The 24,914-nt window shown below is 38.2% G+C and overlaps 1 protein-coding gene across 1 annotated transcript; it reads right to left on the reverse strand.

Annotated features, from left to right (window-relative positions):
• Positions 1–16,841: 16,841 nt before the first annotated feature.
• On the reverse strand, positions 16,842–20,312 carry LOC115736533. The gene is made up of 7 exons (XM_030668275.2): positions 19,819–20,312; positions 19,008–19,094; positions 18,622–18,879; positions 18,296–18,460; positions 18,149–18,202; positions 17,919–18,065; positions 16,842–17,579 (listed from the first exon to the last, which is right to left on the reverse strand). Exons 1-7 carry the CDS (start codon positions 19,972–19,974, stop codon positions 17,202–17,204), a joined length of 1,245 nt encoding a protein of 414 aa, XP_030524135.1. The 5' UTR covers positions 19,975–20,312; the 3' UTR covers positions 16,842–17,201.
• Positions 20,313–24,914: the final 4,602 nt, after the last annotated feature.

The raw sequence follows: 24,914 nt of genomic DNA on the forward strand, positions 1-24,914 counted from the left end.
GCCTCCCCAGTGGGAGCGTCGGTGAAAATGATATTATATGCATGTTCTGGAGTTTTGAGTTAAATCAAGTATTTTTACCTGAAAATTGAATGAGTCTTTTTTTTTCTACTTACTAATCCATGAAATTAGAGTTAAACATAGTATGATTATTTCTTATCCTTCACAATAAAGTTAAGACTGACATTCATTTGCATAATTATGGGAAGGGATTGGCCTTTTCCAAGCAAAAAGTTATTTATTTATTTTTATTTTCTCTCCCAATAAAAAGTTTCATTATAATTCAGAAAAAGGTCACTTTTGTTTTCATAATTCAACTTTTCGAATATTACCGCGAAAGGGTTTCGTTTTTTCTTTTCAGTATAAAATGTCAAATAATAAGAACCGTGAGTGTTTTTTTTTTTTTTCGTCAAAGTAAACGTTTGGTTCATTTCCACCTAAATGCAAGATACAAATAACGAGACAAATCTTGAACAACTGCAACATAAAATAAGCTCCGTATACCAAGATGAACGTCATAACATGGTTAGGGCTCACACGCTCAAAGAGCAAATCTGAGACTTCTTCCAATCAAAATCGTCGGCTAATTGTCGAATCTGTCTTCATTAATGAGCGCACATAAGATCTCTAACTATTGCTATGGCTTTACCTTTCGGCGATGCGCGCCTAGATTCAGTGTCCCCAGCACCATCACTAATTGAATGAACACAAATCTAACATATGTGAGAGTGAAATTTTCACGAAAACCCTTCGACCTCCTTCAAAATTGAACTTGTATAACAATGAAATCCAATAGAAGCGAAACCCCAAAATGGGATAAAGAAGATTTCAGATCTAGACTAGATCATAAGAGAAAAGCTCCACAAAACGAGAGGGAAGTAAGAAAATGAAAACGGATAACCAAATCAACCAAAGAGAAAGAGAGGGGATGGAAAGATCTAGCTCAAACCCTCTCGAGTTGAAGAAGACGGCTATGTGAAGATGAGGAGGAGAGGAAATAACCCTAAAAGAAGAGAGAAAAAGTGATGATCAGAACCGCAAGGTTTGAAAAAGCGAAAATAAAAGGTGAAATGTGAGAAAATGTCAAGTTAATGACACATTTACCCCGAATTAATTTTTATTACATGAGAAAATCCAAATTGATGCCCCGGCCCAAATCTATTATCCATGGACATATCCAGCTAATATACGGTTAAAATACAAATGTGTCAACGCAAGTAAAAGACAATTGCAAGACTATCCGAAGTGGGCAATAACAATCCGACATGGAAAATCCACCTATGCATTTTAACCGGACGGCGGACTTAGGTCGGATGTGCTAGTATATGAACTTCTTGTGAGACGAAAATTGATTTGAAGTAATTGTGCTGTGAGGTATCGATATGGAATTTTGTTACCGGATACCTACTTGATATTTTTAATGATCTTTACCTCAAAAAAGTATGGAAGCCAAGTCAAATAAGAGAAACCGATGCCTATCTCCATCCCCAATTGATCTGACCACCACGAAGAAGACCAATCCCAAATAATTTTTGCTTGCTTATTATGTGCATTTAAACCATTAGACCTAGAGAACAAAACATTCGATGCACAACGTAATAATTGCAGCGCATTTAAACTCAATAATTGACATGGGGTTAAAATAATGATCCTGATCCGGATCCTGACCCGGACCCGGATGGAGGGAAGAACATCGCCCGAATTAATTGCCCAAGGCATTTCCCCTTTTCATTTAAATTCGAATTCAATTATGGGTCAAGTTTTCTTTTCTCTTTCTCCTTTGTTTTTTTTTTTTTCAAATGTTTCATGGGGTCAAATTGTCTTCTGCCTTTGGAAGGGTGGGGCAGGGCAGTTTCTTGACTTTTTGGCTTTAAGAGATTTTGTTTTTTTTTTTTTTGTCGTTCTTCAAACTTGACACAGTGTCACCTGTGGCGAGAAGTGAGGCAATAGAATCTTGGTAAATGGGTCGATTTCTTTGTTCTTTTACAATCTAGTCCCTCTCTTTCCTTTTTCTTTTCCAATTTAATCCCTCTCTGTCTCTCTCTGTATTTGCTGGTTAGAAAAGGACTTGTAATAGGAAGAATATGTCACAAGACGAGTAAGTTTTTTTTTTTTTTTTTTTAGGAGGTGGGGGGTGGGGTTAAGATGTGGAGCATGGCAGGACGGCAGACTGCAGAAAAAATGGTGTCGTATTGTGCAAACTTGACTAATCAGCCGGGGACTGACCACCAAATGCATGGGGCCAAAAGAAAATGGGTTGCAGAGGTTATATAGTCCACTGCCACTCATGGCAAAACCGAGGAAGATGTGATGTTGCAGTATGGGGATCAACGTATTACTTTACTGGTACTGGGACTGTGTTTTTGTTTTTGCTTTTTGAAATTGGTTAGATTTGTGGGGAAATAATTCTGATGGTGAGTTGGAGGGAGCAGGGGTGATCCGTTCCAAAGTGGACGATTCCTACCCTAAAATCGAGAACCATCGGCTAAAGGTAAGTTTTACAGAATGGGAACCAGAAATTGCTCATTAGAGGCAAGTTTCACAGAATGAGAACCAGGAACCGCCCACTGATTTCCGGACCACTAGTTTGATCCGATTCCCGATTGGGTCCTTGGAAATGGTGGGGTGAGGCGGGGAAGGGGTAGGGAGGGGCGGAGGAGGAGGGGAAGGGCAGGCATGGGTCATCGGGTGGGGTGGAGGGCGAGACGACAGGCAAGGATGAGTATGGCGATGACGAGGTGGAGCAAGAGTGGAGGCATGGTGGTGGAGGGTGAGGGCAGAGAGGGAGATCGAGAGATGGGTATTACGAAAGGCTCAAAATCGGGTACTTAAGCATTGGTCCAGTTCGAATGGTGGACGGTTCCACACATGAAATCGGCAACCACCCAGAACAAGCCAATTCAGGCGATTCCCGATTCTTTTGCACACCCTAAGAGAGATTAATTTCATTTTATGTTTAGTTCTAAGGAAACAATAAACTGCGATATTGCACGCACAAGGGCCAAGCTATAAATCTTGGGTGGACTTGGAAAAAATTCAGCATCAAGTCCATAAGGCCAAGGCGCTCTCAAGAGAGGCCTAATTGACATCATGATTTATGAACAGATCTGTCAAGAAGACTTAGATTTAAAACTTTGGTAGATTATTATGCACTCAATCAAATAGGTTTCTTCTCAATAGTTTTGGAGAGAAGGTATGGTAATCACCCCATATCTATTCATGCTTTGATCTGTCAAGAAGACTTAGATTTAAAACTTTGGTAGATTTCAATCAAATAGGTTTCTTCTCAATAGTTATGGAGAGAAGGTATGGTAATCACCCCATATCTATTCATGCTTTAAAATGGTATACAACATTATATTTATATTTATATATATGTGGATTAATTTACTCGAGATGTAGTATTATGAAAGACTACATCTCGAGTAAATTAATCCACATATATAAGCTCCAAAAAAAGAAAACTTACATATATAAGAGCTAGACCCCCTTAGAGTAGATGGATGCTTCAAGGACCAACCACATGGAAGCTTGTGGGCCTATAACCCACTCCGGCGAGAGCAAGGAATGATCTTCAAGGCAAGAGGACTCCAAAAAGGTGTAGCTCTTAGTTTCGAGGAGATGGAAGAAAACATGATTATATCAAACTGTACACCGAGTAAGGGAAGAGAGTTCTCGGGTTATAGATGTGAAATTACAATTAATTCACGAGTTGTGTCTCCTGACGTGATGATATCTCCTAGCATTGGAGTAACTCCAATAGTAAGCATGCTCAAATGAAAGTATTGTGATTTTTTGGCAGTGTGACTTTGTTATGAATTTCATTTTCTAATTTTATCCCTACACTCAGTAATTATAGTATGTCGATTCACTTTTAAAAGCTAGACGATTTTACATATAACATTTTCATTCGATTAATGTCGTGAGACGACTTCAATCTGTGTTGTTACAAATCTAAGATGTTATATACAGATTCAAAAGAAGGAGGAGAGATCCTCCTTAAATAAACAACCTTTATGATCTAATAATCCGATTCTTCCACCGGTTATGGTCAAATCCAAGTTCACTATAGTTTTCATGGCTGATTTTGCTACACGGAGTGAAAAGGCAATCCACAGACATGAGAACTCCATCTCAATGGCCCCTCAATCGATTTCATGAACTTCGAGATATTAATGGCACAGTTTTATCTCGGTAGTTTCGGCTGCGAAGGTTGCCGCAACTTTTGTGAAGTGTTTGGCAAGCGACTCATAATTATAGGTTGTAGTACCTCGACAACAACAAAAATTTCTAAGAAAATTTCTCTCCTAACTTTTACGAAATATATCGCGGAATATATGAGCCTCAGCTAGCCGTAGAAACGAACATTTTTACTAACAAAAATGTTGAGAGACCACATTTTATAAAAGCTTATTATCTAGTGCCGAATACTTGAATATTCCGTTGAATTATGTGTTTTTCTAGAGCTGATGACTTCTCGTCGAAATGCACTTTCAGGCTTCATCGTTATTTTTATATTGAAAGTATAGTATTTTACGATGCTTTTTAAAGACTAATGACTCTTTCACTGTGAAAATACTCCGTGAATTACACCTAATTGCATCAATTGGTGAAAATTGCACATATAGAGAAAAAAGAAAAGAAAACATTTAGGCTCCGTTTGTTTTGCAAACAATATTATGATATCGGAAAATGTTTTTCGGAGAGTCATTTTCCAGGAAAATGACCATATTTTTCGATATTTGGCTGAGACTTAAAAATGAACTGGAAAAAAATTTCCATCATTTGGTAAGGAATTGATTTCCTAAAAAATTTATTAAATAATTTGAAATTTTAATTATTTTTAAATTTTTGAATGAAAATTAATTTTTAGTTTTTAATTATTTTTAGTTACTTTCTTTAATTTTTTTTCTTCTTCAATTTCTTGTTTAGCTGGTTGCCGACCTTCTTCATGGTCAGCGATAGGTTGAAGGAGAAATTAATGAAAAAAAAAAGAGAAAATAATTAAAGAAAGTAATTAAAAAATATTAAAAACTAAAAAGTAATGTTTATTAGAAAAAGTAAAATTTTAAATTTAAAAATAATTAAAAAATGAAAATAAAGTAAAAAATAATTTTAAAAACGTGAAAGAGAGGAGGAAAGAAAGATGAGGAAAATATTTTTATCTTCTCAAAAAGAGGAAAATATTTTCCTCACTTTTGAAGGAGTTTTTTTCATAGGAGGAAAAATTCGAAAAACGTTTTTTGAGAAGTTACTTTTCGCAAAACGAACTAAGCCTTTAAAGTTAAAAGAAAGAGAGAGGCTGATAAATGGAAAAGATAAAAGCGAGGATTTAAATTGACTATATAAAAGAGATTCAATGAATCACTCAAATTCAATAAAAGATCCTCTCCTCCACAGCATATAAAGTTGAATTTTTTTTCCTTAAACTATCTAGAGTTTCTTTTTTCTTTGGAATAAGTGCACCGAAAGTCCTAAAACTTGTCACAATGAGTCCTAAAACTTTCAAAAAGTGCAATCAAATGCTAAAACTTGTTACAAAAATGTAACCGAGGCCTAAAAATTTCAAAAGGTAGAATCCTAAAACTTTAAAAAAGTGCAATCAACGGAAGGACTTGATTTCAATAATTTGACAAATTTTAGGACTTTGTTGCACTTTTTAAAAGTTTTTAGGACTCAATTATACTTTTAGACAAGTTTTATGACTTAATTAGATTATTTGAAAGTTTTATGACTCAATTGCATTTTCGTGATAAATTTTAGGACTTCCAACGCCCTTATCCCTTAGACAAGTGGGAGCTCTTTGATTGTGCTACATCTCCTTCATCTTCAACCATACGTATTAACTATGAAATGACATCACGCATGGCATAAAATCTATTAGGATTCAGCGAACAATCAAATCGAAGTGAAACGTAAGGTGAGAAAGAAAAATCGAGGCACGGGATTTTATTCTGGTTCTCCCTTAAATTAAAGTTATGTTAAGTAGATGATTCCACTATAATTAGCACCTCACCCCTAATCGATCCATATCCATGCCTAAAAAGTGTATCTAATTTATTAGTTTTAAATAGATATTAATAATTAAATTAGTACGTTTAGCTAATATTTTTATCATCGGAGGAGCTTAATGAGAGACCTAATTTGGAAAATTCTTTAACTGCATACATTTGGTTAAACTTGATATCCCCTAAAATCTACATATCCTAAATTAATTTTGCAAAATCTTATCTTTAGCAGGTTTACATTTTCATGAGCTCTTGATTGATAGCATATGTCAAAGTCAAACACAATCACGGAGAGATCCCTTACTATAAAAGAGGAGACTATTGCAGATTTTGGGAAGGGATGAACGAGAGAAAAGGAGGCAGGAAGCAAAGGAAGTAATGTACAAAAAATTCACTTTGGCCATGGCCTCTTCTCCGATTTCTTCTCCATCATTCACCTCCATGAGTAGCTAAATTTATTCTATCGCCTTTGGGTTTAGATGAAACGATACTTCTTGTTTGAATTCTAAACTTTCTATTTAGTTTTTGGTATTGGACTTGATTGTTTGAGAGAGACTGCGTTTTCATCTATTCTATTCAAGAATCTTATTGTTAAATCACGTTTATGATTTTAGTTTTTGTAACTCTAATTTCTTACCCAAGCAATAGTTTTAATTGCAGTTTATGATTAAAGCCAATGATAATCTATATCTAATCAAATTAAGCGTGCTAAGCTTGGAAAGCGAAAGATGATAGTGATCGACAATATAGGTTATAACTAGGATAGGTTGTAGATTATCTTCACAACTATAGCAAGCTTGTAGCTTGTTAGGTTTAATAGTACGAGCAAAGAGGTTAGTCAAATAAGAAGGTATCGTGGATTCGAGACTTAAATGCAATAGTTTTCTCCATAAATTTTCTTGTTAAATTAATTTTATGTTGCTTTTAATTAGGAATTCAATTCATAATATTTAGTCCTTAGAAAATAGAAATTTATCATTTTTTTCAACCTAATCTTGGAATTCATTTTAGTTTCACTGTGAATTCGACCTCTGCTTACCTCTATCTTCTGAGTGGTAATTACAGTTTATTTTTGGTTGCATAGTGACACGACCAACACTTCTCATTACAACCAACACTTCTCATTACATCACTTAATTACAAAAAAGAAAAAGTATATATAACCATAACTAGTCATGAATCCAAACTCAAACTACCAATGAAAACATAGGGCTTAAACCATAAAAATTCCCCCGGACCCTCACCCTCTCGGCGTGGAGCGGGACCCATGTGCTCTCCTATCGTTAGGGGAGTATGAACCATACCCCAACAAAATCAAAATTGATTCATTAATGTCTCAAATATCTAAACTGTGAGATTTCTTTCTCTTTCTCTTGTTGTGGCCTTGAGTTTCATCATAAAAATCCTCTCTGCAATCATCATCCATTATTCTAACCAATTCCACAATCAAATTGCAGGTACCCAAAGAGCCCAAATTCAAAAAGTCTTCATTCATATATTCTCACAATAGTATCGCAAGTGAAACTAGTTAAGAGTTTCCATAAGAAAATTTCAGTCATCTTAATATTAGATTAGGTGTATGAATTACTGAAGAATGTACCATCTGCTTTTAGGGTGGATGAAGCTCCCATGTTTTCTCAAATCTTTCCATCCATGGTAAGTGAACCTCTAGGAACTAAAGTGGATCGATTCACTTACTACTCTTGGTCCTTGTTTGATTTAAACCTAAGTATGGATATTATTAGTGATTATATACTAAGCTAGGAAGCAAGACTATACTCATAAGTGACTTTAGATGACTCTGTATCATGGGTGTTGCTATGTCGTTGATTTAAGATTAAAATGATGCTTGTCGATACTTGTACTCTTGTTGTGAAGGCTCTGTTTGTTTCGCGATAAATGAGTCATTTCTGAAAAATGTATCTCGGGAAATCAATTTCTAGAAAAATGACTATATTTTTTTGTAATTGGTTGAGACCTAAAAATGAATTGGAAATATTTTTCGTCGTTTAGTAAGGAAAATCTAACTTGATTTTCTGCGTAGCTCTTTCATTGAAGATTGTTGACGTGGACCTGGTTATCCTACGTAATACGGCCATTGCTACTGTGGACAATTTTTCTATTTATAAAAATCAAATCAAAATTTTAAATAATTTTTTAGTTATGATTTAATTAATCTTATTTTTTTTCTTCTTTCTTTTTTAATTTCTTTATCAGCCGGCTTTCAGGCACAGCGGCGGCTAGGGATTAGCCGCATTGGCCGGTCGCCGGCAGAGGAAGTAAAGAATGTTACACCTCACACCCATCGGGTACGTCAATATCCCTTCTAGGTTGTCCAGTTGGTCCGGGACGCATTACCGACCCATTTAAAATTTTATCTTTTAATTAAGTGCATGCGGAATGTGCTACTTCCCGGGACAACATTTAAATAATAGTAGGGCTATCACAACAGGCAATCAAATCAAACGACAAAGACAAAAGATAATTTCATTTATATATCTCGTTAACCCTTGGAAATACGTATATACAAGTCTTACCTTAGGGCCACTTCCTACAACCATAAAAAATACCAAGTTTAGTTTGGGGTTAACACTGCTCCATGCTAACTCAAAAAGGAATCCACGTTCACTTCCCACTTTCCGCAGCTAAGAGCACGAAAAATAGTTAACAATAACGAGTGAGATATAAAATCTCCATGAGTCAATGCCTAAGTCCGAGAAGAATGTTAATTCGCTCGGGGCAGCCTAAACATACAGGTCAATGTCGATAACGGATCAATAGCGTGCGATTCTCGCAACACTCTAGCTACCACATAATCGGGTACAACTCAACGGCTAACCATCAATCACATGTCAGCTTACCCCGCGTTAGCTCACATGTTATACGGTATTCAATATGGCATTCAACCACACACAAATCAAGGCTCACAACTAGAGCACTAATCATAACTTTCATGCACAATACATCATGATATGCACGAGTATGCCAACACACAATCATAAACAACCTTACTTTGTCTTGGTACGCGTCTTGTACGTTACAAATCATTGTACGCATTACAATGCAATTAAATAAATAACGTAATCAGAATACATGTCAACCTTTTTGTGCACAGTGCGCTCAAGCATACTTTCATTATTACGGCCACTCATGGCATGCCCGTCCTCACACGGGGGTCTTCCGGCTCTATCGGGCATTTATCCATTCGATTAATTACGGTCGATCGAGAGCACGTCCATCTTCATACGAGGGTCTTCTGACTCATTCGGATATTTATCCATTGGATCAATTACGGTAGATCGAGAACATGCTCGTCTTTCTATAGGGGTCTTCCGACTCATTCGGGTATTCTCATATTAATGCAACTCTCATGCTAAATATGCACTAAATAAATTGCACGTGATCACATACACACAATTCAATCACCAACCTTGAAAGTTGTCAATCAATTTATTACATAAGCCAATTTATATGGCTATTCTCAATATCGACATCATAGTTTAATATGAGCACATTAATAAATGCAATGTCTAACTACCGAAAATTAATTTACTTAATTAGAGAATAATAATTCTTAAATAATTCGATAGCTTATCATAAAAATACCGATAGCTTATCATAAAAATACTCGACAGCTCATCGTAAAAATCTCGATAGCTTATCGTCCAAAACCTCGATAGCTTATCGTCCAAACATCAATAGCTTATCGCCAAAACCTCGTTAGCTTATCGTCCAAACCTTGATAACTTATCGCCAAAACCTCGATAGCTTATTGTCCAAACCGATAGCTTATCGTCCAAGGTTAACTAACACAACCATGGTTAATATAAAGTAACTACAGTTAACGAAAAGTAACTATAGTTAACTAAAAGTAACCACGGTTAACGAAAAGTAACTATAATTAACTAAAAGTAACTACGGTTACTTTAACTAAGCAGGGTTAACTAACCCGACCGCAGCCAACTAACTCAACCGTGCTCAATTAACTTAACCCAACCATCATTAACTAAATTAACACACAATTAACATAAAATAATCATCCCTAAATGTAATTAACATCATAATCAAAGTTTAGGGGTTAACTCACAAATAATGACCGCGACGACGAATGATTAGTGGCAGCGACTTGAGTGCGACAACGGCGATTCTCGACGGCTCTCGGCTCGGCATGGAGGTTGGAAGCTTGAGCTTGCGGGTGGCGCATGGCTTGGCGACCACAACTCGCAGCGGCGGGGCAAATAATGACCGCGACGACGAATGATTAGCGGCGGCAACTTGAGCGCGACAACGGCGATCCTCAACGGCTCTCGGCTCGGCACGGAGGTTGGAAGCTTGAGCTTGCGGGTGGCGCATGGCTTGGCGACCACAACCCGCAGCGGCGCGGCAATGAACGACGAACGGCGGAACTTGAATCGACGCCGAACAAACTAGGTCTCCACCGACCAGCCTCTGTCCAGCACAGATTCGCGAAATTTCATCAACTTTTTGGACAATCAGCTCTCATATCCAAATAGCCCTTGATTTTACGGTCACATAGGAGAAAACGGAGCTTGATTCGCCCTCCGGACGAGCTCAAATGAGCGATTTCTTCTCGGGCGCGCGCAGAAATCCGAGAAAGAGAGGGAGCTCGGGGATAGGGAAGATTTCTCACAAAAATGGAGGGGAAGAGAGGAGAGAAAGAGAGTCACGGCCAAGCTTGGAGAAAAAGAAGAAAAGGTAGGGCCCACGGGTTAAATCCGCATTAATGTTTTCGTCTTATATGAATAGTATCCAGGGCAAAATAGTAATTTGGCTCACCAAAGATAAAATAGTCTACCGGTACTAAAACTGAAGGCATTATTAGAAATATCACAACTAGGGTTCGATCAAAGCTAGGCTTGAGCGTAAAGGGTCTCAATACTATGATCCGATGGCTCGATTATCCGGGCTTGACTTTCTCTGACCAACGTCTCGGGACAATTCAATTATTGTCTCTTAAACCTCAAAAATCTCATTTTATTCACCGGATCGAAAATTCATGGTAAAATCCATCACATTTATTTTTCTTACAGACTTCGAAATGTCACAACTCTCCCATTCTTATGAAATTTTATCCTCGAAATTATACCATTATAACTCCTCAAACGGTCCCATAAATCTCGAGCTTAGTTCTCTTTTCTTGCCAAAATGAGATGTCCCTCGCATAGGTGATATCTTCGGGAAAACAAGATTACCCTATTGAAACTCTAAAACATAGGCTCACACTCGCAACATATCCTCAAGCGTCCGAATTGTTTTTTTAAAGCGGCCATCTCTCTGCGAATGATAGACCGTTCTAAACTGCTGCTTCGTTCTCAATGCAATCTACAAAATTTTTCAAAATGTGGCAGTAAACTTGGGATCACGATCCGAAGTTATCGTCCTTGACACTCCATGAAGACACACTATATGTCGTATATGTAAATCAGCATATCTATCCAAAGTGAAATCTTTCCATACGGCGCTAAAATGAGCAGACTAATCTATCCACCACAACCAAAATTGAATCATTGCCCCTTTAACTATAGTTGCTGCGATGGGCTTTCGACAAGATTCCCTCCTTATCAAATGCAAGACCCTTGTGGTCATTACCTCACTCGACTACGTGGCCTTACCACGCTTTTGCTGCACACTCTGATTACTTATTTTCCTTAATTGCCATATCTCGTAATCGCAACGTTATTCCGGATCATCATAGACCTTAGTAACCCATAGATTTAAGCGGCAAACCACAATATGTCATCCACTCATAACTTGCTATTACGAACCTTTCACGTTCGTTTCTACAACTCTTTGATCAATATGCCTGTCCGTGGTTACGTTGGTTATGGTTTTCGCACAAAACACAATTTCAAACAAGTATGATGTAATCTTCGGATCTTTGGGAATCAACCTTTAGGTATTTCGTGACACAATCTAAACCTCTGCAAAATATATCACTGCAGGCACATACAAACAACAAATCCCTCACACAAACGGGATCTTCTTTGGCAACAACCTCGGAGACATCACAACAAACTTTCCCCAACTTCCCACCAAGCGGTCCGAGCATTTCCACATCCATGTCTATGGTACTTCAATCCACTCATTGTTCTGTCATTCACGACTTCGATCTTAGAGATGTAATGTTATGCATTTTCAAAAAAAAAATCATTTTGAGAACCAACATTAATGCAATGTATCTTTTAATAAAGGTCGGACTTAGCACAACGCCTAGACCTACTTTTCAATGAGTAACTTGGTTCATTCCTGTCCCCCATCGCCATCTTAGAAGCCTGCTAAAAGTTGCTCCTTGCTCAGGCCATTATGCCTCGACATTACTTCCCACTCTCATCGGACCAGGTCCTTACAAGCCCACCGGCTTTCGCCCGGCTCGTCCCCAAGTCGAGCACCTACTAAGAAGATCTCGTTCGACATGTCTTATACCACATCTCATTACGGTTTGTAGGTATCTCGTACAGCTTGTTCCATACCAAGCGACGGTTTATCAAGTCCAACAAAATAATTATATGTTCATGCTTGCACATTTCTCAATTTTCGTTTTAATGCAATAAACACTTGCAATGCATGATCGTCATCGCTACTCATCACACAATACTCATTTTCACATCAATTATTATCAATCGAAATTTTCTAATTCCACAAGTGACCATCACATCTTAAAGATCAATTGCCTAAGATCGATCTATAACCTCATGTCCGATCGTTGACAATCTAGGATCACAATCATATAGTTCAACTTGTCATTTGTTCATAAGCAATTCACTAAATCTCAAGCACATTTACTAGTTCAAATTCACGTTTAAAACTTCCCGATTTTCGTTAACTTCCTTGCAAATCTCAATCATATCACCACTCAGGGCCATCAATTAAAGTCGATACTAAAACCATTAGAATATAACATAAGTTCAAACCTTTAATCCTTGAGATTCGGTGGCATTACCCGATCCTTAATCCCGGGTTTCAGTCCATCTCGAAATCTCCTTGCCCTATCCACGGGGTCCTCAATAATCCTTGACGCATACTTCAACGGTTCGGCAAAATGCAACTTGGTTCCTCACTTGCTGCCTTAATATATACCTCCTAAGGCCTCCAACGCCCACGGAATCTCATCCACTCTGGGATCCTCTTGTGTTGCCTTTCCTCTAGGCACTTTTGTAATACGGTTGCTCAACTTGCGGGAACCTAACGGAACCCTACTCGACTAAAGTTGACACGCCAAGAGAACTCAAGAACAGTGACCCAAAGACCACTCAACAATCACAAACACATGTTTTAATCCCACTAACTATCCCAATTCTCAACGCACCTTATCACTCCAAGCCATGACCAAATGGTTCAGGCTGACCTTGCTTTAAAACAATGAGTGCACTTCGGGCCATTTTCTAAACACAAGATCCACTTCAGTCCCTTATTTGAGAAAATGAGTACATTTTGGGCCCTTAATTGAAATTTTCGCTATTACGTGGCAAGTTTTGTGTAGTAACAATTTGCGTGTGATGATCTTATATACCGAATGATCATTGTTTTATGGATAACGGTTTGCGGGTTTGGAAATGACAACAAATGAATATTTGGTTTCCATTGTTAAAATGAGAAATGCCAATAGATTAATGTGATACTATTTGCATTCTAATTATGTGGCAATTTTCATGTGGTAATGATTTACCCGAGATGATGTTAGGTACCAAATGATTGTTTTATGAAGAAGAGTTTGTGGGTGTACAAACGATGATAAATGGATGGTTTCCATTGTTCATATGGCAAGATATTAGTGTGATATTATTTGTGATGTTATTATATAATCGTACATGTCAATTGTTAAGTTATGATGATTTGCTTGTCAATGATGCCACGTGAGTACCTTTGTCGTGGCCTATTCACTAGAATGAACCACCTTGTATGAATGTGTATAAGAGGAGAATTATAAAAAAAAAAAGTCTTAAATCTATTGCGATTATATCAATTTAGTCCAATTGGACGGTTATTGTTGATCGAGCAAATTTTAAAATAATATTTTTATATTTTTGAATTATATAATTTTTTTTTTTTGCCTTTTTTGGCTTTGGACCGACAAATTTAAAAATATTTAAAAATATTAAAATATTACTAAAAATTTATCACTTCAACGCCAGCCGGCCAAATGGATTGAATTGACACAATTTCAAAATTTTAGGATGGAATTAGCAAAAAAAAAGTATTTAAGACTGAATTAACATAATTGCAATAAGTTTAGAACTAATTTGGTAATTTTCCTTGTATATAAGAATATGAGAAAATGCAAATGTTTTTCCTGCTAGAATAATTAAATATTACATCGAAATTTCATCTAACCGCTTAATCTTTTAAAACGGTCGTCGCTAGTCTCACAATTTAAATCTAAAATTGTATTGGCTAAAGTGACTTGTCTATGAATCTAATCTGAAATTGAATTTAATCAAATTAAGATTAATCCCTCTCGTCCATTTCTCAACTCGACTAGGACAAAAATGTAAATATACTTGTGTCTAGACAATCCCCTTACTTGTCGCTTCATCACCGCCATCTGTGCAAAAAAATTTAACTGAGAATTAACCAAAAAAAAAAAAAAGTCACGCTGATTATCCATCCAAGAAAAGCCGATGAACTAAAGAAAGGACTACGACAAATTTTATGACTCGTGAGATGACAGTTTTAGGATTTTAATATATTTTTGCAATAAGTTTTAGGGCTCCCACTATAAGTTGTTCTTTAAAAAATAGAGATAAGTACATTTAAAATCCTAAAATTGATTACAAAAGTACAATTGAATTCTTAAACTTGCAAAAAGTGCAATCAAGTTCTAAAACTTATCAAATTGGTTCAATCAAGTCCTTACGTTAACTCTACCCAATTTGACTAATAAAAAATATCGGTGTGACTTTTTTACTATTTTCTTTATCCCATGTGGCAATAACGTGGTTAATAGGACGTCGCTTTTTGTCCAAATCTGATTTTTCGTACAAATTGTATTTAAAACAATAAGCTAAATTAAAAAAAAAAAAAAAAGAGAGAGAGAAACTAGGCTGCGAGATTGACCATCGTCGTGAAGGGCCAGAGAGGGTCGTTAGCCGTCCCCCACCCTCCCCGGCTTGTTATTTTTATTATTTTAATTTAGATTATTTTTAATTAATAAAAATTACATTTAAACAAAAACAATGACGTTTTGGCATTATGTTCATGGTTTAGCCATTTCATCTTCACGTAGAAAAGAAAAAATATTAAAAAAAAATTCATATCAGTATTTTTCGTTAACCAAGTTGGTTAGACTTAACGGAAGGGTTCGATTAAATTAATTTGACAGAATTTACGATTTGATTACACTCTTTTATAAGTTTTAGGACTTACGGTGTATTCATCCCTAACAAAAAATACCAAGAATAGTTTAATCTTTCACATGTCATGTCAGTTTCAGTCAAAGGACAGCAGTATCCAATGATGCGACATTCAAAATATAACACCAAAACAAGAATAGTTTGGTCTGTCGGGAAAACAGTCAAAACCAGAAGCAAATAAATTATTTGCTTTTCTCTAAGTAGCGACCACGACTGAATGAAAGATAACCCATAGCACTCGATCTAAGAATAAGTTCAAACTTTAGTGATTAATATGTCTGCCGTCCGGTTTATTCTGGCCGACCGGCAGAGCAAGCCGATTATCTCGCTAAATCTCGGAATCAGGTACAAATTCGTGATGCACCTTTTTCCTCCCTCAAAGCACCCTCTTCTGATACTCCTCTGCATCATCATCATCATCAGCATTCACATCTGAATTCCCTCGTGTGTAGATCTTGGTTCAACTTGCTATGCATCACACTCAGAAACTTTTCTAGACATAGAAGCTGAGAGTCTATTGTCACAATCCGGAGGTTTCCAATCTCAAAGTATCTCGAATCCTAAGACCGCACGGGTAAGGGGATGTTAGATGGATCGATCCGTGAGACTATCACATTCACACTAGCCCTTTTTTTTTTTGAACTTTTTTTATGTGAATACTTCCAGTCGAACTTCATTTTGTTCAACGTGCTAGCATTGTCAAAGCGGTCAGAGATCATTTTCTTGCGGTCAGATCCGAGAAAATATGTCGGATAAGTAATCGAATCGAAGATCTCCCGCCCGACGACTTTACCAATCCTTTGGATTGTTAAGGCTAGTCGTGCTCTAGTAAAATCCCTTTCTGGGAGCCAAATTAGTGAAGGCTCAATCAAAGGGACTACATTATTAAGGCAAAATGGAGGCCAGCCAACTAAAAGTCAATTGCTATCATCCCCGCACACCCATATGTCCCACACACCATGGTATAGGCAGGTGGCTGAAAGTGACATGCAATGGACAAATTTATAGAAAGTCTTCCTGCAAATCCATTGAACTTTGGGACACTTTGGGGTCAAGGAATCTTGGGGTTGGGCACCCCCAAGACATCAACCAGCGTAGTGGCATTTTAGCTTAAACATGTGAAATCTTTGGGTGTCGTTTACCAATAAAGAAAGACAAAAAGGAAATCTTTGGGTGTTGGGTTGAGGTCTAAGTTGGTTGTTTTTGTTGCTTGTGACCGCGTCAGTGCTGTGCTTTTGAAAAGAAGATGCAATGGGGATAAGATCTGTCATCCACTCAAGTCCAGCTTTTCCTCCACACACTTTCTTATGAAGAATATGAACCTTCAAAAGGTTTAAAAAAAGAGGAAGACATCATAGATTTGATATCTTTTTAGGAGATTTAGCAAATTTGCAAGAGGAACATAGCATTCTTGGAAAATTCACAAAATGGGATAGAGATCCCATTCTTGGATCAAAAGGAGCTAAGGAGAGAGAGGATGGTTGATTCATTCATTCATTGACAAACCACTCCAAAGGGAAGGAGCAAAACAAACAAATAGAATACAAGGAGTATTCAAGGGCCTGTTTCTCTTAGGGCTTTGAGAAAACTTTTGGCCAAACCCCCTAAAAGACCCACTTACATGGAGAGATATTCTAAGTGAAAATACAGGAGTCAAAACTTTCCCACTACAGAAAGATGAAAACAAGTTTCCTAGGAGACCCACCCTAAAAAAGGACCAAGAAAGGGGTATACAGAAGAGAAAGGAAAGGGACATTGAGACGCTAAGGGTTGAATGATACATAGAGAAGCAGAAAAAGGAGGATTCTGGGGACTACTAATTGGGTCATGGACAATTAGGGTTCTTGCCAGGACCCCCGAAGTAAAAGTAGTGGCCCCAATCGCCGTTATTGCCGGTTTGGACGTCGTAGCAGTTGGATTGCTCAGTGAAGGTGCCGATCCCCTTCGGAACCTTGAGGTTGTTGGAGCTGTCAACAACTTGAATGTTCCTGAAATAGCTGGACTTCCCGAACCCTTCTTCAGGGAAATGGCCGCTTCCCATTTGAGTTGATGTGTGCTCGCCGTCAGGTTCCGAGTTCACGACCTCACCTCCCCACTCGATCATTGAAGCGCTGTCCGCCAAGTATGAGAAGAGGAAAGAAGGCCAGTAACCCAGGACAAAGTCGTTCCCAAATTGCATCCACCAGTGGCCTTCTTTTGGGTCCTATTGGAAAATTTCATGCAACTTCAATTGCTAACAGAGGCTCAGGAAACACGGCGAAAGTGAACAGTAGCTAGAATATGTTGATGTGGCATGACTCATGATTTAGAATACGCCCAATCAGTAATAAAAAACCACTATCAGCATGTGCTACCATGGCTTCTTAAGTAGTTAAAGTTCAATAATCCATCCAATATATGAGGTCTACATAAAAGACGACTCCAACAGGAGGTCACATCCACATTTCTTGGTGTTACTACCTCCTGACGTTTTGTGAGAAATTGATTTACAGTCAGTTGCAGCAAATTAAAAGGCGCAAGTAGTTGGCTTTCTTGGCTTTACCTTCCAGATGAGTATACTGATGTCGTATTGAGAATTTCGGTAAGCAGAAACAGGGGAGATGCTTGCTCCCATTGCTATATTATTGTTGATTTGAATGAAACCGGAGCAGAGGAGGTTATAGCAACCTGTGGCTTGATACGCATCGCTCTGTAAAACAATTCGAGTTGAGTAAGCTGAAAGCGAAAAAACCATCAGACACAGCAAATGCACAATCGTCAGCAAAGGTTTACCGTCCAGTAGGTGAATAATCTTGTGTTGTTATCGCCATACAGATCTGGACTGACCTGTACACATTAGTCAAGAATCTCAGCAACTGCATAACCAAAAATAGCAGTTCCTACAAGCATCAATGGAAAATCTATGGGTTTTGACATTACCTGCCAACCGGCCTCGATGCTATTCAGATCTTGACCGAATGAACCTCCCAATAGCCAGAGCTGAGATAAGCTGAACTCATTGGACAGTTGAATTTTAGGTTCCCAAACATTTATGGTTGCTTTGGCTCCATAGTATTTGTCTCCCTCAACATAAGCTATTGCATGCTGAATGATCCAAAGAGAAGCAGAGAAACAGAACGAGATGAAATAACAAGATCAATGACACAGAATCCACGTCAAAAGGCAAGAAAAGAAAAAAGGTTGAAAAGCTGCTTCATTTTCATTTCCAGAGAGAGAGAGAGAGAGAGAGAGAACAAATCCTTTACCTGATGACCACTCTCATTGATGAGATTAGGGTCAGCGGACCTGGGTTGTGGGATGCTTCTGTGCTTCTTCCTTCCATATCTCTTAACAGAGCTTGCTCTCAGGACATCATCTTCCTTGGTCCTCCTTATGGGTATTGTGTTTTCAGGGCATTTCCCATTCACATGCCACAGCTGATTAATGGGGTTTGCTCTTTCTTTGGTGCTTGTGGCCACTTTGTTCTCATCAAACAGGCCTTCTGGGTGATAATTAGGTCTCATCTGGTGAGGCAAACAGAACCCAGAAAGACAGATCAGAAGAGGGTGATGGTAAAATTAGGAAACAGATAAATAAAGAAGATATGAACAGACAAAAAAAATAGAGAATCTGCAAGAACATGTAAATGCACCTGGATTTTGTGGTCTTTGAGGTAAGGGTGATCAAAGGCTGGTTGATCAGATATGCGGACACAGTCTATAACATCCCCATCTGGGCTCTGAAGCACATTACGGAACACATCAGATCAAAATCATGAAACCTCCGGAAAAGCACGTCCATTGGAGGACAGTTTTGAAACGGAAGCATTTATCACAGTTTTAAAAGCTGGTACCAGGGAGCTAAATTGTTGCAGTTCAGTCCTATCTAGAGAATACGAGTACATTATTACTTCATCAAGCTCATTCAAGCTTCTAAGAAGGCCAGACAGACATCATTTCGAGTTTGTGCTTCCACATTCAGAAGACTCGGGAGTCAGGATATTCTTGGAGCTCCAGCACCAAGATCCCGACTGACCCAGAAAAGCTTTTTAGATATAAGATGAAGCAAGCACCCATTTGCTTCATTCTTAGTTTGCAATCAACTTTAACTAGGCAATCTCAAAGAAATGGACAATCTCTTTTAAATAAGGATGTCATGATTTTTGTCAGACCAAAGAAATAGGAGGTAAGTGTTCATCCTCACTCAAAACCTCCTTAAAATCAAAGAAAAAGCATTTCTTTTCCAATCATTCGAATTTCATTTTTCAGAAAACATGAAGCCACTGAACTTGTGCAACGAAAAAACAAAGAGCTGCGATTTCCCTTACTTTGTCTCACTTTCCACCATTTTTTTCCTCAGCCACCAAACATTCAAAAGCAGTTAAAAGCATGAACTTGAAAGAAGACTTTAGAAGTGGAAAAGAAAAAAAGGAAAGATGAAGCAGAGAAACAAGAAGTGGAAACCTGAATGCTTTGCACAGCAGGTTTGTTCAAGCGCTTCAAGTGCTTCTGAACCTCAAAAGCCTGCTTCGAACCAGAACTCAACCGGGCAGCTCCGGACAGAGAGATCAAGCTCCACAAGCACACAATCACTGCCAAAGCTCTTCTTCGCTTGCCCATTTTCCTTGAATCAAACCTTTCCTCGGAAAACAAAAAACCGCAGAAAAAGAAGCACCCTAGAATCACCAAGAGACAAAAACTACACTAAAGAGCTCGGTGTAGCATGGAGCTCAATGTCGCACAACATCACAAGGCAAGACACAATGAACTTGACTACTCTCTCTCTCTCTCTCTCTCTCTGCTTATCCTGCGCACCCCCCTTACCACAGGCCTCGAGCCAGATTTCTCTCAGTGGGGTAAGGCCCTGCCTCCACAAATTTCCAATAAATATTTTTGCCCACTTCCTCCCCCACCCCTCTCTCTCTCTCTAAAAATTCTAGCTTTCTCTCTCTTTCTATGTGGTAAAGCTCACTTTTTTCTTGTCATGTTCTCATCCTTCTTTCTCTCCCTGCTTTTCCATTAATTAATAAATCTGCCCACCACCTCTCTCTCTCTCTCTCTACCATCGCGGGGGTGTCGGAATTTCCTCCTTTTCGCACTGTTCTGTGAGACCAAGCCAAGAAGGGTAGAAAAGGAAAGAGGAAATATAGCAGGCGGCCCAGCGTCGCTTTGGATGGAGTGCGCTTTTTGTACCACGGGCACGGGCATATGGACATGGACGTGGGTGGGTGGGGGAAGCGAGTCACCCTCCTCACTCAGTGACTCGCTCGTCGTTGCGCCGTACACAGAGAGAGAGAGAGAGAGAGAGAGAGTCAGCAGACCAGCCCAGCGTCGTCGTTCGTGTCGTTTAGGAGGTCGCCCTCCCTAGTGTCCGCCTTTTGAGAAACCCCAGATGACATTTCGCTTCTTTTCCCATTTTACCCTCCCCCCCAGTTCAAAATTGACCCGAAGTTTTACTACTCTCTAATTTAATCTAATTTCTTCCAAAAAAAAAATTAATCTAATTTTCAAACCCCCCTTTACTTTTTAACTTTTCATCTTTCAATACTTTTAAAGGGCGCGTTCTATTTTTGCTTAAAGACTTTCTTTTTTGTCTTTGAGTCTAATTGCTTAAAGACTTTTTCGTAGAAGTTGACAAATTATTCAAAACTTAAGAAAGTTCCGAATAATTAAAAGCGAATTCGCATATCAACATAACCATACATATATATATATATATATATATTAGAAAACACAAAGTGCATAGATTGCAATACTTTTTTTCAACACGAACGAAAAATAATACCACTCCGAACAAATTTTGACATTTGACCACTCTTTTGAGACTAAACATTTTAAATCTTTGGAGATTTAAAAAGGCCAAATTAAAGCGCAACTTTTTAATTAACAGAGTGAAATCGATCTTGCCTCTGATCTTTCTTCTTCTTCTTTGTTTTTGGTCGGAAAACATTTCTTCTTTGCGGATCTTAGAACGAGAAAAAAAGAAGAAGAAGAAGAGAGAATAGATCCTTTGCTCTTACACAAATGCAATACAACATGGTTTTGCTTTTCTAGTAAATTACCGGCAGATCAAATCAGATCGAAAGTTCAAGCGACAAGGAAGTCCTTTCCATTCCAACTTTTTTTTTTTTTTGCAATTTTTTTTTTTTTGTGGCAGTTGAAAAATTGAAATCGATTGACCCTGAGGGGCAACTCATCATTGAATAGTTGATTTCCATGGAGAGTTCGGTGGGGGCTTCTTGTTCTCTCTATGTATAATTACTTCTCCCCATCAAATGAAGGAAACCCCACGGAAATTCCCCACCAACATCACAAATTAAAAAACAAATAAAATCAAAAAATGAAAACCGATTTCGTATTTTTTTTTTTCAGCATGGTAATCAATTCAGAGAGGCTAATTAGGCATGTGACGCTGCTAGTAAAGGAATTGACGATGGAAATGCTAGCTAGTATCATGAGCGCGCAATATTCGACTCTCGCCGCACCGCAAAGAGGTAGAGCAAAAGTCGGGAATCAATCCATCGGGAGAGAATCTCTTAAACCACGCAGACAAGAGTGGAGTCTCATCGACGATAATGTTCTTTTTTATCATGTTATCCTAAGGCAAAGATTCTTCTGTTTTGATCTCATTATGCAGTTTTCTAAGCTTCATTTTTTTTTTTCTAATTTCCTTTTTTTTTATTCTTGGGTTTTCTGACATTTTGTCTATTGAAAAAAAGGGGTTAGTGGCTGACAAATTTCAGAATCAAACCATTATTATATTAACATTATAAAAAATCGAAAAGACAACGGTCAAAATTCGCGCTTTCCTACGGTCCGAACTCCTGGAAGCTCACAATTTCCGAAGGCAGTAAAATAATTGCATTTGCTTACATCATCCGGTAAAAAAAAAAATTTAAATTTTTAGTTACTTATTACCGGCAGTGGATCCCATCATGCTGCTTCCGACGGGGCACTGACCTTAGCAGGAGGAGAACAGCATTCATATGTGGCCATGTAAATATGTAAAAAAAAAAAAAAAAAATTCAAATGTACATATGTGGGAATGATTACTTATCTTTGATTCAATGATCTATTTTTTGACCACCACGAAAAGCCAATGCGAATCGAGAACCCGGGCAAAAGTATCAACAAAAAAAGTCTTAAACCTATTAGATTGATACCAATTCAGTTTTAAACCTTTTATTAGTGTCAATTCGGTCATAAATCTTTTGTATTTGTGCCAATTAAATACATCCCATCAATTTTAGTCGAAAATCATTAATGTGGACGCCGATTGTCCTACGTGGCACGGCTAGCTTTGACGTTGACATTTTTTAAAATATTTTTTTTTATGATTTTTAATGATTTTTTTTGTTTTTTTCTTCTTTTTCTTTTCTGTACATTATTTTTATCGAGGGCTGGCGAGGGGAGTCACTATCTCGCCAGCCACAGCGAGGGTCCGCGAGTCCTTGCACAGTGCTGACTAGGGTAGCTAACCCTCAACAAAAAAAAAAGAAATTACATGAAAGAAATAGAAAAAATATAAATATAAGAAAAATATCTACGTCAGCACCGGTCATGCCACGTGGAACAACCGGTGTCCACGTTAGTGATTTCCTGTCAAAATTAGCTAGAGGGACTCGATTGGTACAAATGCAAAAGATTTATGATTAAATTGGCACCAATAATACTAATATAATAGGTTTATGATCTTTTTTATTCTTTTTCCGAGAACCCATGATCGTATCCCAAAAAATAGAGAAAAAGCACCTTTCTTTTCCTTCTATATAACAAAAATCTTCTCGATTCGAGGCAGCTCATCGACTTGATCGCAATTGCCAAACTCAACATTACCGATCATATTTGGTACAAATTCGAGGATGGGAATCCAACGTCACACACGTCTTTTTTTCTTGTCACTTTTATTCTTTTGGTACAGTAAACGAGCATCTATTTGTAAATGCACCCCAAAGCCTCCCACGTCCCCGGAGGTGCGGATCGATGCCCCGACCTTCCCATTCCGAAACAGAACGGTGGCCGCTAGGGCATCAACCCAGCGGTTCATACGGTCATTTTTAAGGTATGACTGAGAAGCATCTATCTTTTAGGATGAAATAGAAATATTATCAAGATTCTTTTTGTTGCACAAAAAATAAATGATTTGAAAAAAAATTACATAAAAATGATAGCTCGCATTATACTTGCTTTTTATTGCCCGCATATAGGTCTCTAAAATAGAGTTTAATTGGTCAATTAACTATTATCGGTCCTTAAAGCTCTCTTTATTGCGCCGCCACTGCATGTCTCCCTAATAATTGTCCCTCAGCAACTTGAAATGGTTAGATCCGGCCACAGAGAAAGCCAAATGGTCCATTTTCTATTTAATGTCTTATTCATTCCGGATCGAAAAATCGCAATCTGCTTATCCATCTTCGATGGACGTTTCACTTTTGGGGATCTCTCTTTGCCTCGATCCGGATTCACTAGGCCCATTGAATCACGACTGTTGATCTTGTGAATCCTACTCGAGCCCTGCATGCGGATCGCATGACGTCGACGATTGTGATCCATCGAGTCCACGAGATTCAAGTCCGGTAAATATGAATCAACCATTGATCAATTTTCCTCGCATACATGGATGATAAATGATCGATCTGCCTTTCATAACTAATCACGGGCGGTCATGCGGTCAAATATACGAGACAAAGTTGGCCGAAGATAACGAAAGAGGGCACGCTGTAACTGATTTAAAACGTTGGGTGGCAAATTGTAAAAATCGAAACGTCAAGAAGCAAATTGCCACGATCCCAAAAATTCGAGGGCAAGATGTAACTGGAAGGACCACACCAAAGAAGGAATTAAAGCAACTGGAAGTGTTTTAATTGCAATGGCAACGCCGTAAATTTGGTCACGCCCGCGAGTCAAAGAGGGCAAGACATGGAGATTTTCACGCGCGCGTTTAAAACGACCACCTCGTAATGGCCGAAGAAGGGAGGAGGGGATGGGCCCACCAAATTAGCCGGTTGGGAAGCTCACTAACCTCACCCGCCGGTCATTCTTTCGCGGCTCAGGTGAACAACCGTCGATGATGAAACCGACGGCGACGCTTGCGTCTTTGCTCGTGGCGTTACATCACAACCGTCCGTACAACAACCTTGCCTGGCCCCACAGTCCCCCTGCCATTTTCATTTAAACCCAAAAAACGGAAAAAGAGGAAAACAGTAACCCCTTGTGAGCATGCATCATATCATCTTTTTCTGCGAATTTGGTGGATGGAAATTCGAACATATCAACATGAAATGTCAATAATGTTTCTTTCATAAACGTTTAATTCTAACTTAACAAACATATGTCATTTTATTTTTTGACATAAGTAAAAAACGCACGCCACGTCAACAGTTAACGCGGCGCTTTGTAGTCATTGAATATTTTCAAATAAAGCCTCAAATCCTATAAATTAATAACCAATATCGTTTCAAATACATAACGAGTTATATAAGTACTCTTAATTTTTACACGTGGATGCGTTGTATTTGATTTTTTTGTTTTTGTTGATCCGTCGTGGGGTAATGGAGAGA

Source organism: Rhodamnia argentea, chromosome 8 (genome assembly GCF_020921035.1).
Source record: "Rhodamnia argentea isolate NSW1041297 chromosome 8, ASM2092103v1, whole genome shotgun sequence".
NCBI lineage: Eukaryota > Viridiplantae > Streptophyta > Magnoliopsida > Myrtales > Myrtaceae > Rhodamnia > Rhodamnia argentea.

Coding starts and splice junctions, on each gene's coding strand:
- LOC115736533 (XM_030668275.2), bottom strand. CDS start 19,974: ATGGGCAAGCGAAGAAGAGCTTTGGCAGTGATTGTGTGCTTGTGGAGC. Junction 19,095..19,818: donor CTGCTGTGCAAAGCATTCAG/GTTTCCACTTCT, acceptor AATGTGCTTCAG/AGCCCAGATGGGGATGTTAT. Junction 18,461..18,621: donor TCAATGAGAGTGGTCATCAG/GTAAAGGATTTG, acceptor TGGATCATTCAG/CATGCAATAGCTTATGTTGA.